The 25,780-nt window shown below is 37.4% G+C and overlaps 1 protein-coding gene across 10 annotated transcripts in view; it reads right to left on the reverse strand.

The window, feature by feature from the left end:
• The window catches only part of COL14A1 (collagen type XIV alpha 1 chain), a 389,701-nt gene that overhangs the window by 219,215 nt on the left and 144,706 nt on the right, over positions 1-25,780 (reverse strand). For 9 of the 10 annotated variants that reach the window (XM_035277299.3, XM_035277297.3, XM_054246787.2 and 6 more), the window contains 3 exons: positions 22,824-22,948; positions 6,407-6,523; positions 1,772-1,915 (listed from right to left, as the gene is read on the reverse strand). In XM_035277299.3, the coding sequence (XP_035133190.3) occupies positions 1,772-1,915; positions 6,407-6,523; positions 22,824-22,911 (349 nt within the window). In that variant the 5' untranslated portion in view covers positions 22,912-22,948. Of the gene's footprint in view, positions 1-1,771; positions 1,916-6,406; positions 6,524-22,823; positions 22,952-25,780 lie in introns of those variants that run through there. The other variant, XM_078353268.1, reaches the window with a different exon arrangement.

Raw genomic sequence — 25,780 nt, forward strand, 5'->3', positions numbered from 1 at the left:
AATCTCAAAAGAATGTAACATTTACAACATGTGTATGTCCTGATGACAGGTGAATTTGTGAAATGTCTTTGTTCAGAAGTTTCAAGAGGTAGCTTAACAAAGTTGTGTTTTCTTTTAATTTTTTTAAAAGAGTCACAAAATATTGGGTTGGTGCAAAAGTAATTGTGATTTTTCTAATAGAAAGTAATTGCAAAAATTGCAATGACTTTTGCACCAGCCTATATGTCTCACAAAACGTTACTGAGAAGAGGAAGAAAAAAAAGAGAGGGAGGGGGTGTAAACAAAATCCAGATAGAACATTGCTGCACACAAAGTTCCAGACCCACAGCCTCACAGATGTATGGATTCATCTTACAGCAGGATTTTAAAAGCTGCTGTTTAAAATTTAGAAAAGATCTACTTAAAATGATATCTATGATTTGCTCAAAAAATAGTAAGAGAAAGGGTTTGGGGGACAGAAGAAATAAGACTGGCCATGATCAGTCAATTGCTGAAGCCAGATGATAGCTACTTAGGAGTTAATTGTATATTCTGATGATTTTTTATTAAGCTTTAAATTGTCCTTAACAATAAATTGGGTTTAGCAATGAAGTAACAGAAAGTGAACTAGGATAGGCCTCTTCTGTTTGCATTCACAATACAAAAACGTTTCATCCTTCACATTTGAAATGCCACTTTCAGGAAGAGGGTGATGCTGTAGTCTCTGATCACTAGAATATAAGGTCTGTAGGGGCAGGGATTTGCCATGTGCTCAGTGCCTAGAAAACAGTCTGGCACTTAGTAGGTATGTGGCATATATTTGTTAAATGAAAAAAAAAACCGAATGAATGAATGTCTCCTGAGAGACAGAAGAATCAGGACCTGTGTGGACCATTTTTAAACTCAATATAAGAAAATGCTTCCTAAGGAACTATGGACATTGACTGGACCACCGCAGAGCTTTCTTTCCTATTTAGAATGTCCTCTGCACACCCTATTCTTTCTCCAAATGCCCAATTGACTATTTGAGAACTGGGCCAAATATGAAGCTTTCCCAAGCCTAGCCTCTCCACAGCCCACTACTGGGGCACAGAGAGTATCTCTCTCCACAGAGTCCTATATATACTCTCTCCAATATTTATCACATTGTATTTGTTGACAAATCAGCTCATCATGGAGTCTGGCATAGAACATCCCCTATGTCAACTGTTAAACAATTGGAAAGAGTTAAATTCCCTGTTGTATAGGTTGTTTTAGTAGAGGCCAGACTGGCACTTTCTTGGGATCCTATAGAGGAGATGCAGGCATTATCCATTCAGTCATTCATATTTATGGAACACCCTTTATATGCCAGGCCTATCATATGCCACTGTGATACGATGAGAAATAAAAAGCATTGAGTTACAGTCTTTGTAAAACTTACAGGCTTGTGGGGGTCACAGAGAAGTAAATAAACCATTAAAAAGTTGTGTGATAGCACCAGAAGGGAAGCTCTAGATGCTAAGAAATCACATAGGAGGATGTCTGGGTAAGGTTCAGGAGCCAATGTCAAGGAGCACATTGGAAACTAAAGCATAAAGGATAAGTCAGAATACAGCAAAATGGGGAAAGGGAAGGCTAGAAATTATTAGAGATAGGAAGAATTCATGGAAGGTAGAACTGAAGGTCTTCAGGATCTCTATAAATCTAAAAAAAATCTAGAATTTTAACCTGTTAAAATATGTAGCACAGACTCAAATCCAAGGCTGGGACAGAGTCCTGAGGAAGTATTTTCAGACTCATAAATACATACTTCTGAATTGGCCTTGAGCTGGCTTGCTTTCTTTATCTTTATTGTATGCAATAATTTGAACTGTATAATTCTGGTCTGGCATAAGACCTTGAATAATTGCTTTAGTTGCAGTGTTCTGGAGATTCAGCTGATTAGTTTTTCCACCTACAATAAAATAGAAAAATAAATCAGTTCTATGAAAGAAGGTTACTGTGTACATTAAGAAACTTTATTAATTAGCAATTGAGGTGTTAAACAGTGGAGTCATTTTTGGAAATGTGTTTTATTGTATATATTTATAGTATACATCATGATTATTATACTCATCAAAAGGTGAATACATTTAAAAATACAATATATATGTATATCGCACCTAATTACAATATAGTTTTCATTCTCTTTTCAGCTGTACTCTTTTTATATTAGATAACTTTAACAATTGTTGAAATTAGAGAAAACCAAATTCACAAAAATATTTCATCCTAACACACTACTGCTTTAATATAGTAGGAAAATCCATAATACAAGATTACAGTACAATAAGCCCTCAATATCAGATATACTCTTCAAGGAATGAATTCCACTTAAAAGTGAAGGGGGAGGCTGGGCGCCAAGGCTGATTCCTGTAATCCCAGCACTTTGGGAGGCCAAGGCAGGCGGATCACCTGAGGTCAGAAGTTCAAAACCTGCCTGGCCAACATGGTAAAACCCCATCTCTACTAAAAACACAAAAAATTAGCCAGCCATGGTGGTGCTCGCCTGTAGTCCCAGCTACTCAGGAGGCGGAGGCAGGAGAATCGCTTGAACCCAGGAGGTAAAGGTTGCAGTGAGCCATGATTGAGCCACTATTCTCCAGCCTGGGTGACAGAGCGAGACTCCGCCTCAAAAAAGAAAAAAAAAGTGAAGGGAGAGATATGGGCAAGCCAAATGTAATTATTTATACTAGAATGTTTTTTATGCCCTCTCTAAAGTGAGTCAAAACATGCTTGAAACATGAGCAATTTAATTATCTTAAATCTGACCACAGCTGGCTCAGGATACTGAAGGAATCACTCATTGGCTATTCAAAAGTTAGCTTGGTTCATGAAAAACATGTCCAAATCTCATCACCTCTTCATCAAATTAGGCTGACATCTAAGGCTTTCTTGAAAGTGCTGATAATTATTCAACTTTTATGCAGAATTCTACATTTTACTTTTCTTCTCTAATTTTTACCTGCAATTACTGTGTCTGAGAAAAGGAAAATTAAAACTTCTGTCTCTCTAGCAGTATCAGCAAGAGAAGTCTGAAATTTGCTGAATTAGTCAAACATAATACAGATTATAATGTAATTCTATCATAGTCGAATAAAATTAATATTTTGAATTCAGAAATTGGATGCTGCTGTTATCTGTGCTGCCTACTACTGGAGGGCAAAATGCAGTCTTTCACTTGCCAAAACCCATTTCCCTACACGCATTTATGTTCAAGATGTTAAATCTGGTTTCAGGAACTTCTATCATGTAAAACTCATCTTCTAAAAAGTACACCTAAATATCTTTCACTGTGTGTTTCACTAAAAAAAAAAAGTTTCTCAAAAAAAAAATCCTATATATTAGAGTCTCTCTTTGAGAGTTATGGAGTGTATTATTTTATTAAAGGCTTTGAGATTCCTGAAACGACAACAAAGCTTTAAACTCTGTTTCAACCAGCATTTCCCAAATTTATTTGACCATTAAACTATTGAGCTACATCATAGCTATTAGCATCCTGCAGAATGCCATAGAACATGCTTTAGAAAGGCTGGCATAAACGATAGTGGGACCATGTCTCACAGTGTTGAAACAGCTATAAACATTTTGCGGCTTAATGTATTTATTACTATTTTTATTTACTATGTTTAATCAAATAGATACCAGATTGTCAAGACAGATTGTCTTGATTGTTGCAGTGAGGACACTGTGAAAAATAAACCTAGCTTTCAGGGAGAAATAATTTGCTTTCATTCCCTATTTTTATTTTGTCACAGGAGATGTCTTAGCAAGAACTAGACATCTACTTCTTGGGTGCACTCTTCAAGAGGAGATGGAAGGATTCAGATTAAGATTTGGTTGAGAGGCTACCTAAGTCACTTCTACAATTCTATGATGCCTCAATAACACTTGATTGGGGGTACTTAATAGTTTGGTATTATCAGCAATTAATCAGGAAAAGTTAGGCTACCAATCACCTAAAGGAAAAAAATTACCTTTCAAGATCAGACATGGGGGATTCTCAGAGGTACCAAAAACTAGTAACTTGTATTTTAACCTTTAGAATCATAAATGTTCAAGAATCTTTTAAAGTTAAATTTAAATAAGCTATATTTTTAAAAATCAGAGAAATTTCAAAATTGAGTCGTACTCCGAAATGAAAACTCTGAACCAGGTTTGAGTATATTGTTTTCCATAACCGAGTCACCTCTGTATGACATGAGAAAAGTGGACCTCTAGTATTGCTCAATCAAAAGTCATTCTAATGAGCCTCTGGATAATATTTCTTAATAAAAGATAGGTCACATAACCAACCTGCATGATCTGCACATGTACCCCAGAACTTAAAGGATATTAATAAAAAAAGAAGAAGATAGTTTCGGGCTGGGCGTGGTGCTCATGCCTGTAATCACAACACTTTGGGAGGCCCAGGTGGGCAGATCACCTGAGGTCAGGAGTTCAAGACCAGCCTGGCCAACGTGGTGAAATCCCATCTGTACTAAAATACAAAAAGTAGCCAGGTGTGGTGTTGGGCACCTGTTATCCCAGCTACTCAGGAGGCTGAGACAGGAGAATCTCTGGAACCTGAGAGGTGGAGGATGCAGTGAACCAATATTCCAGCCTGGACAACAAAGAGTGAAACTCTATCTCAAATAAATAAATAAATAAATAATTTAAAAATAAAAGATATGTCCTTTTGGTGACCAAGCAAGAAACCAGGTGTTTCATCTGCTTGCCTTGTTTGAATGTTTACCTCAACTCTTGAGTAAGGTGTCCACATTAATGAACAAAAAGCATCGTTCTTCTTCATTGTATCTTTTAGAAAAAAGTCTATCACTGAAAGGAGTCTAGCTCCATATAACCCTCTTTATTACCAATAAAAAGAAAACTAATTACTATATTTACATAAATATATATATTATACAAATATGCCATTATTAAGTACTTATTATGTACTCTGTGAAAATGAATTCTTGGAGAAGAAATGAGACCTGAGAGCAACTTTATGACAATCCTAGGTAACATTCACTAAGCACTTATATAATGACATCACTGTTCTAAGGGCTTTATATTTATTTTATGTCTTCACAACCAGTACTTCACAAATTTAATGTGCACAGGAATCACCTGGAGAGCTTTTTAAAATTCAGATGCTCATTGAGGAGGTCGAGGGTACAGCCAGTATTCTGCATTTCTAACAAGCTCTCAAGTAATGCCAATGCTGCTGATCCCAGATCAACCTTGAGTTGCAAATTCATAGAGAATTCCACAGGCGGGTACAAATATTGTTTGCTCATCGTATAGAAGAAACTGAGACACTGAGTAATTAAATAACTTGCCTGAATCACACTACTTATAAGTGAATCAAATTTTGAATTCAAGCAATTCAGTTGTTGATCCCATCTTCATCTTTGTAACAATCATGTAGCGGAGGCAGTTTCCTACATGCTTTGTATTATTTTCATTGATTATATTTGTATAATAAAACATAAAATATGAGAAAGAAAAATTCAACCAAATGATGCTTAAAGATATTTCATTATTTAAAGATGCTTTAAATGAAGTTTCTTTAAATAATGAAGTATCTTTAAGCATCATCTTAAAAATAAAGATGCTTAATTTAAAGCATCCTTCAGTAACTATTCATGATCAAAAAATGTGTTCAATTTATGCTTTTCCTGCCTTATCACTTATTTTCACAATGTCTACTTTGCCTTTATAATTTTAATGTATAATGCTGAATATTATTCCATTGAGTTAATTAATCATAACTTATTCAACCAGTCACAACAATTGGACACTCAGATGCATTGTATTTTTTAAGCTCCAATGAATTCAAAGTATTCATTTTATGTCTAAACAGAAGAAGTAAAACCTGTTGACTGTCTGATAATTTTGTCCGAAAAGAACTATAGCCAAGAGTCACCTTTTACTCTTTGGAGAACATTATTATATTGATTAGAGGGTAAGACTTTAAACTCTAAATATTAAACAAAACAAAAAGCTTTCAAATAATCCTAACACAATGCTTGGCACTACATGGTTTTTGTTTGTTTGTTTGTTTGTTTGAGACGGAGTCTTGCTCTGTCGCCCAGGCTGGAGTGCAGTGGTGTGATCTTGGCTCACTGCAACTTCCACCTCCGAGGTTCCATCAGTTCTCCTGCCTCAGCCTCCTGAGTAGCTCGGACTACAGGCACGTGCCACCATGCCCTGCTAGTTTTTTATATTTTTTAGTAGAGATGGGGTTTTAACATATTTGCCAGGCTGGTCTCAAACTTGTGACCTCATGATCCACCCACCTCAGCCTCCCAAAGTGCTGGGATTACAGATGTGAGCCACCATGCCTGGCCAGCACTACATGTTTTTAGTTACCTATGAATAAAAAATTGCTAATGCTCTACAAAATACAGTCAATTGTTTTTACCTGAAGCTGGAGTCACAAGAAGTTTGTAACCACCAAACTTCCCTCTTGGAGCCTTCCATGAAATCTGTATACTGTCATGAGATATTACATTATATCTTAACCTTGTGGGTGAAGCCACTGAAAAGGAAAAACAAAAATAATGTAAACATTGTAACATTTAAGCTCCTATTTGTTAAATCAAAAAGTCAAAGTAATATAACCAAAATACACATAAAAGACTTCCTCAGCCTCAAAATACATATATTTTCTACAATACCATTAATGAACTCATCAGTTTGCAAAATAACACAAACCTAAGAGCATTTGTTTCTTCCCCAAAAGATATCTATTTGTCAAATATTAGTGACCTTAGGACAAAGAACTAAGAAGAAGTGTTAGAATTTAATACTCTAGCCAAGTTTAATAATTGAAGCCAATTTTGTAAAATGCTTTGATTATGTTACAAGAATAAATTTTTCTCCTTGAAACATGTGAGCTTCTATAATCTACTCTACTGAGATCTGTTGTATGTCCTTAGGTTTTTCACTTGGGTAATCCAATATTTTTGATTATATGATAATTTGAGAAGGCTGTTATGAATATATTATGATAAGATATTCATTTAAAAATATTTGAAAAAGCCATTGTAAAGGCATTCAGGACCAAGTAAATGATAATTATGTTTTATAAACTTGGATCCAGTTTTCAAAGATAGCTGATTTATGCCTGTCAGGAAGATACAAAGCACATGGTCACGAATCAGCATAGAATGTTTTATCTTTTCTGACAGTTTACAGAAATGAGGTAGATCTGTATTACTTTTTGTGTAGGTCATTCAAACTTCAAAACACACTTCTGGAACTCGACACAAATGCTTCAGTATTTCAAAAAAGGTAAGAAAGTTTTTATTACATACTCTCTAACTTAGTTTGTTAGAAAAGAAAAGTTAATGCTTAACAGAAAAGTTTGTCTTTCTTACCTACTTTTAAGCCCAGCCTTTCTTTCTCATTTTAAAAAACAATGTAGAGAAAGAAACAGACATTTTCCTACATAGGCATGGGGCATAATATGGGGTTTGGATATTGGTTTCATTTCCACTTCTACCACTTAGTTAATAATCTTGAGCAGGCTATGTTTTTCCCCAAACCTGTTTCTTTATTTATAGAAAAGGTGATAGCAATACTTTTTTGCAAAGGAGAGATGACAATTTTAAATAGGATAATGGATATAATGAATGGAATGCATTATAATAGGGGATCAATAAATATTTATTCCCTTTCCCCTACTTCATGTAATGATTCAGCTTAGAAGCTCACTTAATCTTCAAAACATACATTCCTATTCCAATTTTATAGATAAAGGAAACAAGGTGCAACTCAGATACTTGCCCAAGTCCACATACTAGTGAAGGACAATCTCTGACCCCAGATGAAATGCACTGTTTCTTTGAAAAATTATTCATATTAAGAAGTCACCCTTGGCCAGGTGCGGTAGTTCATGCCTGTAATCCCAGCACTTTGGGAGGCCAAAATGGGTGGATCACCTCAGGTCAGGAGTTTGAGACCAGCCTGACCAACATGGTAAAATCCCATCTCTATTAAAAATACAAAACTAGCCAGGTGTGCCTGTAGTCACAGCTACTAAGGAGGCTGAGACAGAAGAATAGATTGAATTGGGGAGGCGGAGACTGCAGGGAGCCAAGATCCACACTACTGCACTCGTGCCTGGGCACGACAGAGCAAGACTGTCTCAAAAAAAAAAAAAAGTCACCCTTCATTGAGCTATGTGAATGAAGAATTTACTACTCCACAAAATATCTACTCATCTGAAATCAGTAAGCACTGTAAGACAATTTTAAAAATAGATTTTCTTTCTAGTTGTCCTTTACCACCTCTACGTAGAGAATGCTGGCCACACAGAATAAAAACATTAGCTTCCTGTTCTCAATGTGACGTGAATGGAAGAAAGAGTTTACATTTCTCTGGCTAATGAGAAAGCATAAATTTATCATAAGAATAACTGTTTGCTGGTTGCGGTGGCTCACACCTGTAATCCCAGCACTTTGGGAGGCCCAAATGGGCAGATCATGAGGTCAAGAGATTGAGACCATCCTGACTAACATGGTGAAACCTCATCTCTACTAAAAATACAAAAATTAGCTGGGAGTGGTTGCACAAACCTGATGTCCCAGCTACTCAGGAGGCTGAGGCATCGCTTGAGCCTAGCAGGCAGAGATTGCAGTGAGCCGAGATCGTGCCACTGCACTCCGGCCTGATGGCAGAGTGAGAATCTGTCTCAAAAAAAAAAGTAAAGAATAACTTTTTTCAAATGGAAGAGGAAGGTGTCTGAACCTAATATTTGGATGAACAGAAAAACTGTTATTATTTTTCCTAGTTATCATCATGAGAGGAAAATTTATTAATAGATAGGTTTGTATTACTTAGGGAAGAAAATTAAAAGAAAGAATTTTTAAAAATTAAACAATGTTTGCAAGTTTCTGAGTCAAATCAAGTAAGTGGACTAGTAAATGTCACTGCCTAGTTTTTGCATGAATGAGCTGCTGAAAGAAAGCTGTCTTGGGAACCATCAAGTGGAAAAGTACAGATAGGATAGAGGCTTCAATCTAGGAAATTCCGAAAGAGAAAATGATTTCATTAGCACTCCAGGTGTGACATCTCAGAACAGCAAACAGCATTCAGGATTCCTGGGTTAGAAATTATAAATTTTAGGGCATTTTCTATCCATGCTACTGCTCTGTAAATGTTGTCTGAGTTTGTAGCCCTCAACACCTCTTAGTTAACAGACGGGCTTCTAAACATCCAGTAGAAAATGAGGGCAACGTGGACCATGTTCAGATAATTTGGATGGTGTTCTAGAACTAACAGTGACATCAGCTCCCATCCAATTGCTCAAGAAAACAAAGTGTAAGTGTTGAAGCAAATGCAACAACCAAATCCATCAATACTCAACGCTTTTATTAATTTAAAAATGATTCAGCTGTTTACAGTCCCATTACAACCGCTAGCCAAAAGCAGTATCATTATTACCTTTAATTCAGCAGACCACATCCAATGCCTATAGAAGTGTAAATACTCTCAGAGTCATTAAAAGGAAATCTTGGTTAAACATAAAATTCACACTTTCTTTAGGGTTCTGCCTTTTAAAAAAATATCGAAAAGAAGACATGCTAGTTAACAAAGAAAGAGGCATGAGGTCACAGCTGTGGATTTCAAAGTTAGCTTTTTCCCCCCTTTTAGAAGGCACTGGGACTTGAGCCAAAGCAAGGACAGCAAGATTGACAGAAATGCTGTTAAGTACCGTGGAGAAATAATTGTTCTTATCTCGTGGAACAAAACTTTGTGTACATTTTATACCAGACCCATGATTTTTCTTTTTGCAAGCACAAAGGAAGTACTTTTAAAATATATATATACTTAACTTCCATTAATAATTATAAATGCTTGCATGAACTTGACTCAAAAGTTAATTTATGTCAGTTCAAATCCTAATCTTTTTAAAAAAACAAATATCGAATGTAAAATTTGATTTCCAGCACACACCAAGAACCCAGAGGAAACCAACAGTCTCGTCCTTTGCATGGTGAAGTGCCAAGGATGAGATTGCACATGGGTGAGGCCTGATATAAGACTTGTGCATATATAAACATCATCCTAAAGGGAAATGGACGGGAAAAACTGAGGAGAAGCTACTCATTGTCAAGTGTAGGGGCATTTTTCTTTTTCCTGGAGATGGAATCTCGCTCTGTCACCTAGGCTGGAGTGCACTGGCATAATCTTGGTTCACTGCAACATCCGCCTCCTGGGCTCAAGAAATTCTCCTGCCTCAGGCTCCCAAGTAACTGGGACTACAGGTGCAGGCCACCATGCCAGGCTAATTTTTTGTATCTTAGTAGAGACAGGGTTTCACTATGTTGTCCAAGCTGGTCTTGAACTCCTGAGCTCAGGCGATCCTCCCACCTCAGTCTCCCAAAGTTCTGGGATTACAGGCATGAGGCACCATGCCTGGTCTAGAGGTATGTTTGTTTTGCTGTGCTGTGTCGCACTTTGTTTGCAAGGCAAGATTTTCCTTAAACCGAAAGAATACTGCTATCATTCCCATAGAAGTTCATGGGCAAGAGAGAAATGTTTATGTCATTCCATTGAAGCCTCACTGTTATCGAGCATTTGGAAAATTCTATTTCATAATCTATTAATTAAAGGGTTGACTTTTGGCTGTCCCTTTCTTCCTTCCTTCTGTCCTTCCTTTCTTCTCATCTCAATTTGAATGCTTACTGTTTTGTCAAGTGACAGTCAATATAAAGATACTTACTATAATAAAATATTCACATCTGTTTGTTAAAATGCTAGTTTTTACACAGGGACACTGAAATGGGAATCTTGTGTTCTTCACTACCCAATCGCATCTCCTCTTCCTTATGTAACAGCATCCTGGTTTTCTTCCAAGAAACAATGCCCCCTCCCCCACTGCATAGAGCCAGCCATCTTCCCCTGGCTAAAGGCTGGGAAAATCACTCAAACCAGGTCAAGCAGACTCTCCCAAGAATCTGAAACTTGACTCCTGTGATGCAAGGATGGAAAATAGCTCCAGTCATTCCAACAACATGCCCTAAGAAAAATGGTCATTAGTTCCTACAGCCTGTATCCCAGAGGGTTTCCCAGATTCCTATCCTTTTCAAAGCTTGATTATTTACTTTTACTTTGATTATATGAGCTACTGCATTACCCAATACATTTTTGCTTAGTTGACCAGAGAAAATTTATTTTATTTGCAGCCAAAAATTTCTGGTTGATAAAGATAGTGCAATATGAATCATATTGAGAGTTTTTACCTCTTTAAAACATATTTTAGGGTGCTAAGTTGATAGGACAAGTGATTATATTTATTTTTAAAAGGCTTTTCAACAGCAGAGAAGTATTTGGCTATTTTTCCAAGTAATCAAAAAAAAATAATAATTGGCAGGTCAGAGCGGCTCACATCTGTAATCTCAGCACTTTGGGAGGCCAAGGTGGGCAGATTGCTGGAGCCCAGGAGTTTGAGACCAGCCTGGTAAACATGGCGAAACTCCATCTCTAAAAAATATATACAAAAATTAGTCGAGCGTGGTTGCACACACCTATGGTCCCAGCCACTCAGGAGGCTGAGGTAGGAAGATCACTTGAGCCCAGGAGGTGGAACCCGTGATCACACCACTGCATTCTAGCCTGGGCAACACTGCAAGACTCTGACTCAAAAAAATAAAATAAAACAGAAAACTTCAGCTTTTTATGTTAGTCATTTTTCAACTAGATTTATTACCTGCCTAAATGTTTCATAAATTGGAACAATTCAATTCTGAGAGACTTTTACTGTAGGATATGCTAGAGGGTTTTTTTTTAATGTGGTTTAGAACCTCATATGTTGTAATTTCATGATCCATTATAAAGATGCATTATAAACAGCAGTAAGGAAAATAGTCTCAACTTTTCATATGCGTTTGGCTAACAGCAAGAACTATGTGTCAATGTGTGAACACAGAGGTCTTCATAAAGTGGAAGCTAGCCCCTGTGCAATGTCTCCAATTTTCTATGCGTTGAGGTTTCTAAATGACAGTTACTTTACCTTCAGTGGTTCCTTTCTGTAACCGGCCAAAACTAACATTGCTACAACCAGGTACATATTTACTGTGAAATTCTAAGAAAGTGTTGATGCCATCACTCTGTTATTGCTGTACACATTTTTTTTCCCGACAGCCACCCCATTACTTTTTCGGTATTCTAGTTCATTTAACAACTTGTCTTGAAAAGAAGATGCTGGAATAATCCAGGTATAAACAGTTATTTGAGCCAGTGTAGGTTCACAAGTCCTGGAGAGGTAATATTTTTCATAAAATATTCCATGGAGAGACTAAATGGTAAAGCAAATTCTGTGGATTAGCAATTTAGGGAGTAAGAATTATTTCCTGTATGCCTAATAATACTAACTATATTCATTGTTTGTTGTTACTGTAATAAATGTCAAACTCTTGCTGGCTTAAAACAGCAGACATTTACTCTCTTACCGTCCTGGGGGTGAGAAGTTTGAAATCAATCTCACTAGACTAAAAGGATGGTGTTGGAAGGGCTGAATTTCTTTCTCTAGGGGAGAAAATCAATATTGTCTTGCCTTTCCTCGCTTCTAGAGCCTTCCAACATTCCTTGACTCGTGGCCTCTTTCCATCCTTCAAAGCCAGCAGTACCCAGCCAAGTTTTTCTCACATGGCTGCTCACACTGGCTGCTGTTTCCCTATTTCATATTTAAAGCTTTTTGCAGTTACATTGGGCCCACCTAGGTAATTCAGGGTAACCTCCCTACTTTAAGGTCAACTAATTAACAACCTTAATTCAATCTGACATCTCAATTCCCCCTTGCCATATAACATAACATATTCACAAGTTCTGAAGATTCACACGTGAACATCTTTACAGGGGCATTATTCTGCCTATCTCACTGACATTTTTTCTTCTATTTTGTTTATAAACATCACTCTGAACATGTCTATATGGCTTTGCAAATTAATGTCAAATTTGACCAACCCACAGGAACTCACTACTAAATTTGCTTTAAAAGCAGAAAATCAGTCCAATAAAGCAATTCATATTCCTTATTCCTTGCTAAAAATCAGTCATATAAATAAGTGGTGTCATGGTGGAAAAAAGATGAGGTTTCTCAAAGGTCTCACATATTTTCCTAATCACCAAAGCCAATAACATCTAAAGCTTTTCTTACTGAGGTTTCCTCCAGCATGCAGCCACCATCTTCCTTCTTGAAAATTTCTCCAGCCTTCACTTATCATCCATTACATTCCCCTGACTCTCCTTATAATTGGTGTGGGATTTTTCTTTGACACTTTCGATCAACCATTTTTCTTCTATGAAAGTCTTATTGAACTCTATTGATGTTCTGCAGACTTCATCCTCACTTCTTTCTACTTTGATATCCCTTTCTAATTCTACTTCTAAGGCTTCAAAAATCCCTGTAAGTGAACTCCCAAACAAAACACAATTCAAATATAATCTCCTGCCCTGATGTTCTTTCCCTAAACTCTAGACCAACTGCCTACCAGATATCTCCACTTGGATGTCCCACAGACACCTTAAGTTCCATATATTCTTCTAAGACTGAACTCACTGTCTTCTACTTGTTAAACCTCTTCATCTCTCCGACAAGAGTCTACTATGACTGACCACTGCTCTATACTAGAGATACAGACACTAAAGGGAGAACCATTGCCTTTTATGAGCTGAGGTAAGTAAACAATTACAATGCAAAGATGTGGAAGCAGTAATGACACAGGTGGCAAGATGAAAGGCCCCATCTACTCAGGTCTCCATCAAGAAAGCTGAGCCATCTTCAATTTTTCCCTGTCTTTTGTCTGTCTCCACTTTTAATCAGCAGACAACTTTTATCTCTTGTACCCCTTACATGATTCTTATATGCATTCTCTCTAATCACATTGCCTATTTCCAGCCTTCAACACATATTTCATGGATGATTTAATATATTTTAATGATTTCTCATACCTTATTTATTCCTATCCCTCAAACTCCCATGAGTCACAAATATGAGAATCACATATGCTGCTATTAGATGTTTTTCTCAAAAACAGAGTTGTTTAAAATATTTCATAATCTGGCTTCAGTCTATCTTTCCATCTTCGTCTTTGCCACACTTCACACTCAACATAACATATTGCAATTTATTTACTTCCCTATCTCCCTAGTAGATAGTAAGCTGCTTGGAGGCAAAAAAAAAAAAAAAAAAAAGAAGTCATACCTTTGTATTGAACTCGACACACAAAATGTGCTCTTTAAGCATTCACTTAAAACAGAATTTGGCATCTGGGTGTGGTGGTTCATGCCTGTAATCCCAGCATTTGGGGAGGCCAAAGCAGGTGGATCACTTGAGGTCAGGAGTTTGAGACCAGCCTGACCAACATGGTGAAATCCCCTCTCTACTAAAAATATACAATTAGCTGGGTGTGGTGGTGCATGCCTGTAATCCCAGCTACATGGAAGGCTGAGGCAGGAGAATCAGTTGATCCCAGGAGGTGGAGGTTACAATGAGACAAGATTGCTGCATTTGCCACTGCACTCCAGCCTGGGCAACAAGAGTATAACTCTGTCTCAAAAATAAATAAAGAAATAAAGGAATCAGAATTTGGCTAACAATGTATATCTGGTAGAGAGCATCCTTGAAAGTATCCCATAAGAACTATATATGATCAGTTACTTTATGAATGACCATGATCAGTTATTCCATGAATGACCATGATCAATTATTTCATGAATGACCACTTCTGAATTATGTTAGTCTGAGACAAAAAATCTGAAGGGCTTAGCAACTTGCCCACCTTTTGTTTCTAAGGATCTGTGTCTTGTATCCTGGAGTTTAAAGAATAAGTGATCTAGAATTTCCATTATTACTTCTCTAATTGCCACAGCCAAAAGTATTCATTCATCAACGTAAATAACATAAGCAGAATGAGTCTACTAAACTGCCTGCAGTATGTTCAATAAAGCAGTTGGAAATACAGTTCCTTAACCCTACGTGTGTAATAGCAATTTGTGCATGCAAAAGTCAGGTTCCATTCCTTTCCAAACAGGTATGCCTCCCTTTAGGGAAACAGTATATAATGGTTCATGCATTTATCTTTTCTACAACCCTCAATGCCAAACGTTAGACATTAGCATTCCTAAAATCACTGTATCACATTTACACTTCCTTGCTCAGCTGACAAATGGCATTTCATCACCAACACTTAAGTCTCTATAGATTCCTACATTTGTTTAGTAATATAACTTTACACACTTGTGCATATTTACTTCAGAAGTTAGCACATTTTTTTCAGTAAAGGGCAAGATAAATACTTTTGGCTTTGCGGGACATACACTCTCTGTCACAACTATTTAATTCTATCACTGTAGCATGAAAGTAGCCACAGACAATATATAAACAAATGTGCATGACTGTGTTTCAATAAAACTTCATTTATAAAAACAGGCAGTGGGCAAGAATTGGCCCATGGGTAGTAATTTTTCAACCCCAGACTTACTTTATAAAAATGAATGAAAAGTCCACCATTACTGAGGCAGTCTGCCATTACAGAGACAGTCCGCCATTACTGAGGCAGACCGCCATTACTGAGGCAGTTCTAACTATACCTCTATAAACAAAACCACAAGGAAGTTCACACAGCAGCTGGGCAGAGCCCATGGCAACTCAGCAATGCCTCTGCTGGCAGACTGTGACTAGGCTACCTCCTCACTGGGCAGGGCATCTCTGAAAAAAAGGCAGCAGCACATCAGGAACTTATAAATAAAACCCCACCTTCCCAGGAGAGAACACCTGGGGAAAAAAGGCAGTTATGAATTCTGCTTCAGCAGACTTAAACGTACCTGCCCAGCAGTTCTGAACGGAACCATGAGGTTCACAGCTCAGCACTTGAGCGCCTATAAGGGTCAGACTGTCTCCTCAAACAGCTCCCTGACCCCTGTATATCCAAAGAGACACCTCATAAAGGAGAGCTCAGGCTGACATCTGGTGGGTATCCTACTGGGACAAAGATAACAGAAGAAGAAACTGGCAGCAACCCTTACTGTTCTGCAGCCACCACAGGTGATCCCCAGGCAAGCAGGATCTAAAGTTGACCTCCAGCAGTCCTACAGCAGAGGGGCCTGACTGTTAAAAGGAAAACCAATAAAAAGAAAGAAAGAACTTCATCATCAACAAAAAGGATGTCCACTCAGAGACCCTATCCAAAAGTCACCAACTAAAAATGCCACAGGTAGATAAATTCACAACGATGGGAAGAAACTAGCACAAAAAGGATGAAAACACACAAAACCAGAATGCCTCTCCTCCTCCAAGGGATCACAACTCCTCACCAGCAAGAGAACAAGGCTGGATGGAGAGTGAGTCTGATGAACTGATGGAAACAGCCTTCAGAAGGTGGGTAATAACAAATTTCTCTGAGCTAAAAGAACATGTTCTAACCCAATGCAAAGAAATTAAGAACCTTGAAAAAAGGTTTGAAGAAATGCTAATGAGAATAAACAGCTTAGAGAAACATATAAATGACTTGATGGAGCTGAAAAACATGAGAACTTTGCAAACAATACACAAGTTTCAATAGCCCAGTTGACCAAGCAGAAGAAAGGATATCAGAGATTGAAGATCAACTCAATGAAATAAAATGAAAAGGTAAGATTAGAGAAAAAAGAGTGAAAAGAAATGAACAGGCCAGGCGCGGTGGCTCACGCCTATAATCCCAGCACTTTGGGAGGCCGAGGCTGGTGGATCACAAGGTCAAGAGATCACGGCCATCCTGGTCAACAAGGTGAAACCCCGTCTCTACTAAAAATACAAAAATTAACTGGGCATGATGGTGTGCACCTGTAGTCCCAGCTACTCGGGAGGCTGAGGCAGAAGAATTGCTTGAACCCAGGAGGCGGAGGTTGCGGTGAGCCGAGAACATGACATTGCACTCCAGACTGGGTAACAACAGTGAAACTCCATCTCAAAAAAAAAAGGAAATGAACAAAGCCTCCAAGACATGGGATTATGTGAAAATATCCAATCTACATTTGATAGGTGTACCTGAATGTGACAGAGAGAATGAATCCAAGCTGGAAAATACTCTTCAGGATATTATCCAGGAGAACTTCCCCAACCTAGCAAGGTGGACAATATTCAAGTCCAGGAAATATAGAGAACATAACATAAGCAGAGCGTGTCTACCAAACTGCCTGCAGTATGTTCAATTAAGTAGTTGGAAATACAGTTCCTTAACCCCAGGTGTATAATAGCAATTTGTGCATGCAAAAAGTCAAGTTCCATTCCTTTCCAAATAGGTATGCTTCCCTTTAAGGAAATAATCCTTCATGTTCTGCACATGTACCCCAGAACCACAAAGATATTCCTCAAGAAGAGTAACCCCAAGACATATAATCATCAGATTCACCAGGATTGAAATGAAGGAGAAAATACTGAGGGCAGCCAGAGAGAAAGGTCGGGTTATCCACAAAGGGAAGCCCATCAGACTCACAGCAGATCTCTCGGCAGAAATCTTACAAGTTAGAAGAGAGTGGGGGCCAATATTTAACATCCTTAAAGAAAAAAACTTTCAACCTACAATTTCATATCCAGCCAAACTAAGCTTCATAAGCAAAAGAGAAATAAAATCCTTTATGAGCAAGCAACTGCTCAGAGATTTCACCACCACCAGGTCTGCCTTACAAGAGCTCCTGAAAGAAGCACTAAACATAGAAAGCAATAACCAGTACCAGCCACTCCAAAAACATACCAAATGGTAAAAAGCATCAACACAATGAAGAAACTGTGTCAACTAATGGGCAAAACAGCCAGCTAGCATCAAAATAGCAGGATCAAATTCACACATAATAATATTAACCTTAAATGTAACTGGGCTAAATGCTCCAATCAAAAGACAGAGACTGGCAAATTGGATAAAAAGTCAAAACCCATCAGTGTGCTGTATACAGGAAACCCATCTCATGTGCAAGGATACACATAGGCTCAAAATAAAGGGATGGAGGAAGATTTACCAAGCAAATGGAGAGCCAGAAGAAAGCAGGAGTTGCAATCCTAGTCTCTGATAAAATAGACTTTAAACCAACAAAGATCAAAAGAGACAAAGAAGGCTATTACATAATGGTAAAAGTATCAATGCAACAACAAGAGCTAATGATTCTAAATATATATGCACCCAATATAGGAGCAAGCAGACACATAAAGCAAGTTCTTAATGACCTACAAAGAGACAATAATAGTGGGAGACTTTAACACTCTACTGTCAATATTAGATAGATCAACGAGACAGAAAATTAACAAGAATATCCAGGACTTGAACTCAGATCTAGACCAAGCAAACCTAATAGACATTTACAGAACTCTCCACCCCAAATCCACAGAATATACATTCTTCTCAGGACCACATCACATCTACTCTAAAATTGACCACATAATTGGAAGTAAATCACTGGTCAGCAAATGCAAAAGAACAGAAATATAACAAACAGTCTCTCAGACCACAGTGCAATCAAATCAGAACTCAGGATTAAGAAATTCACTCAGAACCACACAACTTCATGGAAACTAAACAACTGGCTCTTGAATGTTGACTGGATAAACAATGAAATGAGGGTAGAAATAAAGATGTTCTTCAAAACCAACAAGAACGAAGACCACAACATACCTGAATCTCTGGGACACATTTAAAGCAGTGTCTAGAGAAAAAATTATAGCAATAAATGCCCACATGAGAAGTAAGGAAAGATCTAAAATTGACACCCTATCGTCAAAATTGAAAGAGCTAGAAGAACAAGATCAAAAAAACTAGAAAGCTAGCAGAAGACAAGAAATAACTAAGATCAGAGCAAATTGAAGGAGATAGAGACACACACAAAAAAAAACCCTTCAAAAATTAATAAATTCAGGAGCTGGTATTTTGAAAAGATCAACAAAATAGACCACTAGCTAGATTAATAAAAAAGAAAAGAGGAAAGAATCAAATAGATGCAATAAAAAACAATAAAGGGATATCACCACTGATTCCACAGAAATACCATCAGAGACTACAACAGAGAACTCTATGCACACAAACCAGTAAACTTTGAAGAAATGGGTAAGTTCCTGGACACTTGCACCCTGCAAGCCTAAACCAGGAAGAAGTCAAAACCCTGAACAGACCAGTAACAAGGGCTGAAGTTGAGGCAGGAATTAATAGCCTACCAACCAAAAAAAAGCCCAGGTCCAGATGGGTTCATAGCTGAAATCTACCAGACATACAAAGAGGAGCTGGCACCACTCCTTCTGAAACTATTCCAAACAATACAAAAAGAGGGAATCCTTCCCAAATCATTTTATGAGACCAACATCATCCTGATACCAAAACCCAGCAGAGACTCAACAAGAAAAGAAAACTTCAGACCATTATCTATGATGAACACAGATGCAAAAATCTTAAATAAAAAAACTGGCAGACTGATTCCAACAGCACATCAAAAAGCTTATCCATAACGATCAAGTAGGCCTCATTCTGGGAATGCAAGGCTGGTTTAACATATGCAAGTCTATCAGCGTAATTCACCACATTAACAGAACCAAAGACAAAAACCACGATTATCTCAACAGATGTAGAGAAGGCCTTTGACAAAATTCAACAGCCCTTTATGCTAAAAAGTCTCAATAAACTAGGTATCAATGGAACGTATCTCAAAATAATAAAAACTATTTACAACAAACAGCCAATATCATACTGAATAGGCAAAAACTGGAAGCATTCCCTTTGAAATCTGGCACTAGACAAGGATGCCCTCTCTCACCACTCCTATTCAATATAGTATTGGAATTTCTAGCCAGAGCAATCAGGCAAGAAAAAGAAATAAAGGGCATTCAATTAGGAAAGGAGGAAGTCAAATTGTCTCTATTTGCAGACGACATGATTATATATTTAGAAGACCACATCGTCTCAGCCCAAAATCTCCTGAAACTGATAAGCAACTTCAGCAAAGTCTCAGGATACAAAATCAATGTGTAGAAATCACAAGCATTCCTATACACCAATAACAGACTTAAAGAAAGCCAAATCAAGAACGAACTGCCATTCACAATTGCTATAAAGAGAATAAAATACCTAGGAATACAACTAACAAAGGATGTAAAGGACCTCTTCAAGGAGAACTATACAGCAGTGCTCAAGGAATTAAGAGAGGACAGAAACAGATAGAAAAACATTCCATGCTCATGGTTAGGAAGTTTAATTAAAACAAACTAAAAATTTAAACAAAACTAAAACAAAAATTTACACTTAATTAAATAAATTAATTTTAATTAAAATAATATCGTGAAAATGGCCATACTGCCCAAAGTAATTTATAGATTCAATGCTATCCCCATCAAGCTACCTATGACCCTCTTCACAGAACTGGAAAAAAACACCTTAAACTTCATATGGAACCAAAAGAGAACCTGCGTAGCCAAGACAATCCTAAGCAAAAAGAACAAAGCTGGAGGCATCACGCTACCTGACTTCCAACTATACTACAAAGCTACAGTAATCAAAACAGCATGGTACTGGTACCAAAACAGAGACATAGACCAATGGAACAGAACAGAGGCCTTGGAGGCAATGCCACACATCTACAACCATCTGATCTTTGACAAACCTGACAAAAACAAGCAAGTGGGAAAGGATTCCCTGTTTAATAAATGGTGTTGGGAAAACTGGCTAGCCATGTGCAGAAAACAGAAACTGGACCCCTTCCTGACACCTTACACTAAAATTAACTCCAGATGGATTAAAGACTTAAACATAAGACCTAACATCATAAAAACCCTAGAAGAAAATCTAGGCAAAACCATTCAGGACATAGGCATAGGCAAGGACTTCATGACTAAAACATCAAATCATTGGCAACAAAAGCCAAAATAGACAAATAGGATTAATTAAACTGCAGAGCTTCTGCACAGCAAAAGAAACAATCATTAGAGTGAATGGCAACCAACAGAATGGGAAAAATTTTTTGCAATCTACCCATCTGACAAAAGACTAATATCCAGAATCTACAAAGAACTAAAACAGACTTACAAGAAACAAACAAACAAACCCATTCAAAAGTGGGCAAAGGATATGAACAGACACTATTCAGAAGAAGACATATATGAGGCCAACAAACATATGAACAAATGCTCATCATCATTGGTCCTTAAAGAAATGCAAGTCAAAACCACATTGAGATACCATCTCAGGCCAGTTAGAATGGTCATCATTAAAAAATCTGGAGACAGATGCTGGAGAGGATGTGGAGAAATAGGAACACTTTTACACTGTTGGTGGGAGTGTAAATTAATTCAACCATTGTGGAGGACAGTGTGGTGATTCTTCAATGAACTAGAAATAGAAATTCCATTTGACCCAGTAATTTATATATCCAAAGGATTATAAATCATTCTGTTATAGAGACACATGCACACGAATGTTCATTGCAGCACTGTTTACAATAGCAAAGACCTGGAACCAACCGAAATGCCCACTGACGATAGACTGGACAAGGAAAATGTGGCACATATACACCATGGAATACTATGCAACCATAAAGAATGATGAGTTCGTGTCCTTTGTAGGGACATGGATGAATCTGGAAACCATCATTCTCAGCAAACTGACACAAGAATAGAAAATCAAACACCGTATGTTTTCACTCATAGGTGGTTGTTGAACAATGAGAACACATGGACACAGGGAGGGGATTGTCACACACTGGGGTCTGTTGTGGGGGCTAGGGGAGGGACAGCAGTGGGTAGGAAGTTGGGGATTGATAACATGGGGAGAAATATCAGATACAGGTGACGGGGATGGAGGGAGAAAACCACATTGCCATGTATGTACCTATGCAACAATCCTGCATGTTCTGTTCATGTACCCCAGAACCTAAAGTGAAATAAAATATATATTTTTTAAAAATGAATGAAAATTAAAAATAAAAGTTCCGTTCCTAGGAATGCAAACAGATTTCACAAATTAAGTTTAATTAAAAAAAACTAGAAATCGTTAGGAATGCTTCAAACGGCATATTGGCAGGCTCTGTCAGGCCTTTATAACATTCAGACTATGTGCTCAGTTTTTAAGAAAAGGAGCAAAATCGAGGACCAGGTATGAAGTGATATTTCTACATTGTATACTATGTAAGAGACAAGACATAATTAGGATATATACACACTCACATTATTAATAGAGCTGTAAAAACAGGGCTCTATTGATAAACTGATTTAATTAATAGGGTGTTATTAATAGAATTGATATTGTAACATACAAATTTGACTTTCACTGATTAAACTAGCACAGGCTTTTCAGAAGCACTTTAAGAATGGGCTGGACGCTGTTGCTCACACCTGTAATCCCAGCACTTTGGGAGATGGAGGCAGGCAGATCATGAGTTCAGGAGTTCAAGAGCAGCCTAGCCAATATGATGAAACCCCATCTTTACCTAAAATACAAAAATTAGCCAGGCACGGTGGCACAAGCCTGTAATCCCAGCTACTCGGGGGTCTGATTCAGGATAAATGCTGGAACCCAGGAGGCGGAGGTTGCAGCAAGCTGAGATCGCACCTGGGTGACAGAGCGAGACTCTGTCTCAAAAAATAAGAAAAAAGATTAAAAAAAGGAATGACCTATTTAACCAACTGCCACAAAATTATTATGCTCTGCCACTGGTGAGGTTGTAAACATCATCAAAGATGTGTACATTTCTATAGTGCAAACAGTTGGTAAAACTCAGTCAAAGCCCATATATTATTAGGGTAAATAAAATTAAAATGATAATCAGAAATTAGAAGGCTAGAGTCCCAGACCCTACTGATTCTCAAAGTTTTCAATTACCTTGACCCTGGACGATAGTACAGAAATAAGCAATTGCCAAAAAAGGTGGAAGCAACCAGTACCGCATCTTGCACTGAAAAATCTTCATTTTATTTTCTGCTTCTTACATGAGTTGTAGCAGCCACCTGGAAACAGAGAGAAGAGGGACATTTTTGAGAGAGCTAAAAATAAAGTACATGTAGTCATTTACAACAGGCAAATAAGCCAACATGAATTAGTACTATCAGGAATTAATTAATTCCCTAGAGCATCATGCATTTCACTCTAAAATACAAACTGATGAAGAAAAGACTTTAGAATATGCTGTAAATGGAGAGAATGATTTGAAATAGTTGGGAAAGAACTTTAGAATGTACTTTGTGACTCATCCCTATGATCATAAATTGCTTAGTGAATTTCCCAAATGGATAAATTTCATAATTTTACCTGAAATTAGCATTATAATGAATCCCAATGTCCTTGCCAGTAATGTGTTCCTCCCATATTTATCACATAAAGTTCACATAAATTCCTACTGTTACCTTATATTGCCTGAAAAGTACAAATATATAGGACCTTTCTACTAGTGATCTAAGAGAATTTGAAGAATCACTTTGTACTAATATTAAGTCACTGCAGTACTCAGACTTCCCCCCATTGAGCTAAATAATCCCAAATCCTTTAATCTTTTCTCATAGTTCTTCTCTTTTCTAATATAAGTGAATCTAAAACTCTTCAAATTTTTCATTTTCATTGGGATAGCAATGAAAGAAGAGCTACAAGAAAGAGAAAGGCAGATAAAAGGAAGTCAGGAAAATGAAGAAAAAAGAAAGCACACAACTATTATGTATCTATAATAAGTAAGAATAAAAATTTTAACATAAAAAAAACTTTAGAAAAAGGGAGGAAATAAAGGAGAAAGGGAGAGAGGCAGAAATGGAGAGAGAAAACAATGGATGTTTGGTATCAATTTAAAAGACCAGTCTACAAATTATAGATTGTAATTCTATTAATAGATCATTACAGAGGAGAAATTCTTAAGTCCTTCCTTCAGACATTAATATCTCCAAAGTTGTCTTCTACCCAGGAACATGCATATGTATGTATGTGTGTATGTGTGTGTGTGTACATATATATGTACACAATGCTCTACAGAAAATTCCAGTGATTTCCACACTTCCACTAGGATCTCATATGAGTACCATGTCACATCACTTCCACATCATATATATATATTTATATATAATATGTATATATGCACCTGGGTAGAAGAAAATATATGCTTTGTGAAGTAGTCTCACTCTGTCGCCAGGCTGGAGTGCAGTGGCACGATCTCGGCTCACTGTGACCTTCACCCCCCAGGCTCAAGCGATTTTCCTGCCTCAGCCTCCCAAGTAGCTGGGGCTACAGGCACTCACCACCACACCAAGCTAATTTTCGTATTTTTAGTAGAGACAGGGTTTCACCATTTTGGCCAGGATGGTCTCAATCTCCCGACCTTGTGATCCGCCCACCTCGGCCTCCCAAAGTGCTGGAATTCAGGTGTAAGCCACCATGCCCTGCCCAGGGCATATTTTTTTTAATTCATTTTTTCATTTATATATTCATTCATTCATTTCCCAGTATCATTTCACAAAGGCTCTGAAGCAACTAAATAATAAATGAACATAATAGATAGGGCGAGGGTGCCAGATTTAGCATATAAAATACAGATCTATAATTAAATTTAATTTGAGATAAACGGCAAATAATTTTTAGTGTTAGTATTTTCTATGCAATAGTTGACAAATACTATTTTTAAAAAAATCATTGTTCATTTGGAATTAAAATTTAACTGAATGTCATGTATTTTATCCAGCAATCCTAGTATAAGGGGAAATTCTGGTGATAAAACATAAAGTAATGAGTAAAATGAGCACAGAGAAAATGTATCTGGTCCTGTATGTTGGTAAAGGTAACCATGAATTTGGTTCCAAATTTATTTATTAGCAGCTAAAACAAGAACAAAGCATATTAAACTTTAAAGTTTACTATATTCTTAGATTAACTAAAACGTATTTTTCCGGAGAGGCATAATGTTTTCTGATACCAAAAGCTGAGAATTTTTCCCATGATTCACCAAAAAGTCATCTTCCTTTATTCACCATAAAATGTATTGAGCCCTTGCTATATGTAAAGACTACACTAAGTATTCACATAAATTCCTTTAATCCTCACAGTGATTCTTTGAAGTTAGTACAATTTTAATCCTTATTTACAGATGGAGAATAAGGCACAGAGAAGTTGCCCAAGTCACACAGTTAGTGCAACACAGTGAGTCTCTCTGTCTCTCAAAAAAATTATATTAAAAAAAATTTAAAGATATCCCATAATACTATTTTAACATAGGAGAAAAAGATCCTCTTTAACATAAAAGAACCTTTTTTTCTTATTGTGAAAGGCCACAATCAAATAGCCCTTCTCTGTTCTCATCAAAGCAGTTCCTGTATCCAACTGTTTCGAAGCAATACTGAACATGTAATACTGGAGGTTAATCTGCATCTCATGTACTTTTTAACTAAGTAAATAAATGCTACCCTAGTCTTGGCAACTTTTTTTGGAAACTGAGCATTATTTATATGGAAAAAGCATTGTAACCATTGTAACCACAGCTAATCTTCAAAATTCTTTCTTTCTTTCCTTTCTTTCTTGTTTTTTGAGACAGGGTCTGGTTCTGTCACCGAAGTTGGGCTGCAGTGGTGAGATCACGGCTCACGACGGCCTCAATCTGCTGGACTCAAGTGATTCTCCCACCTCAGCCTCCCAAGTAGCTGGAATATAGGCATGTGCCACCACACCTTGCTGATTTAAAAAAAAAATTTGTAGATACTCAGGAAGCTGAGGCAGAGAATCGCTTGAACCCGGGAGGCGAAGATGGCAGTGAGCCGAGATCACGCCACTGCACTCCAGCCTGGCGACGGAGCGAGACTCTGTCTCAA

This window comes from Callithrix jacchus, chromosome 16 (assembly GCF_049354715.1).
Source record: "Callithrix jacchus isolate 240 chromosome 16, calJac240_pri, whole genome shotgun sequence".
In the NCBI taxonomy this organism is placed as follows: domain Eukaryota; kingdom Metazoa; phylum Chordata; class Mammalia; order Primates; family Cebidae; genus Callithrix; species Callithrix jacchus.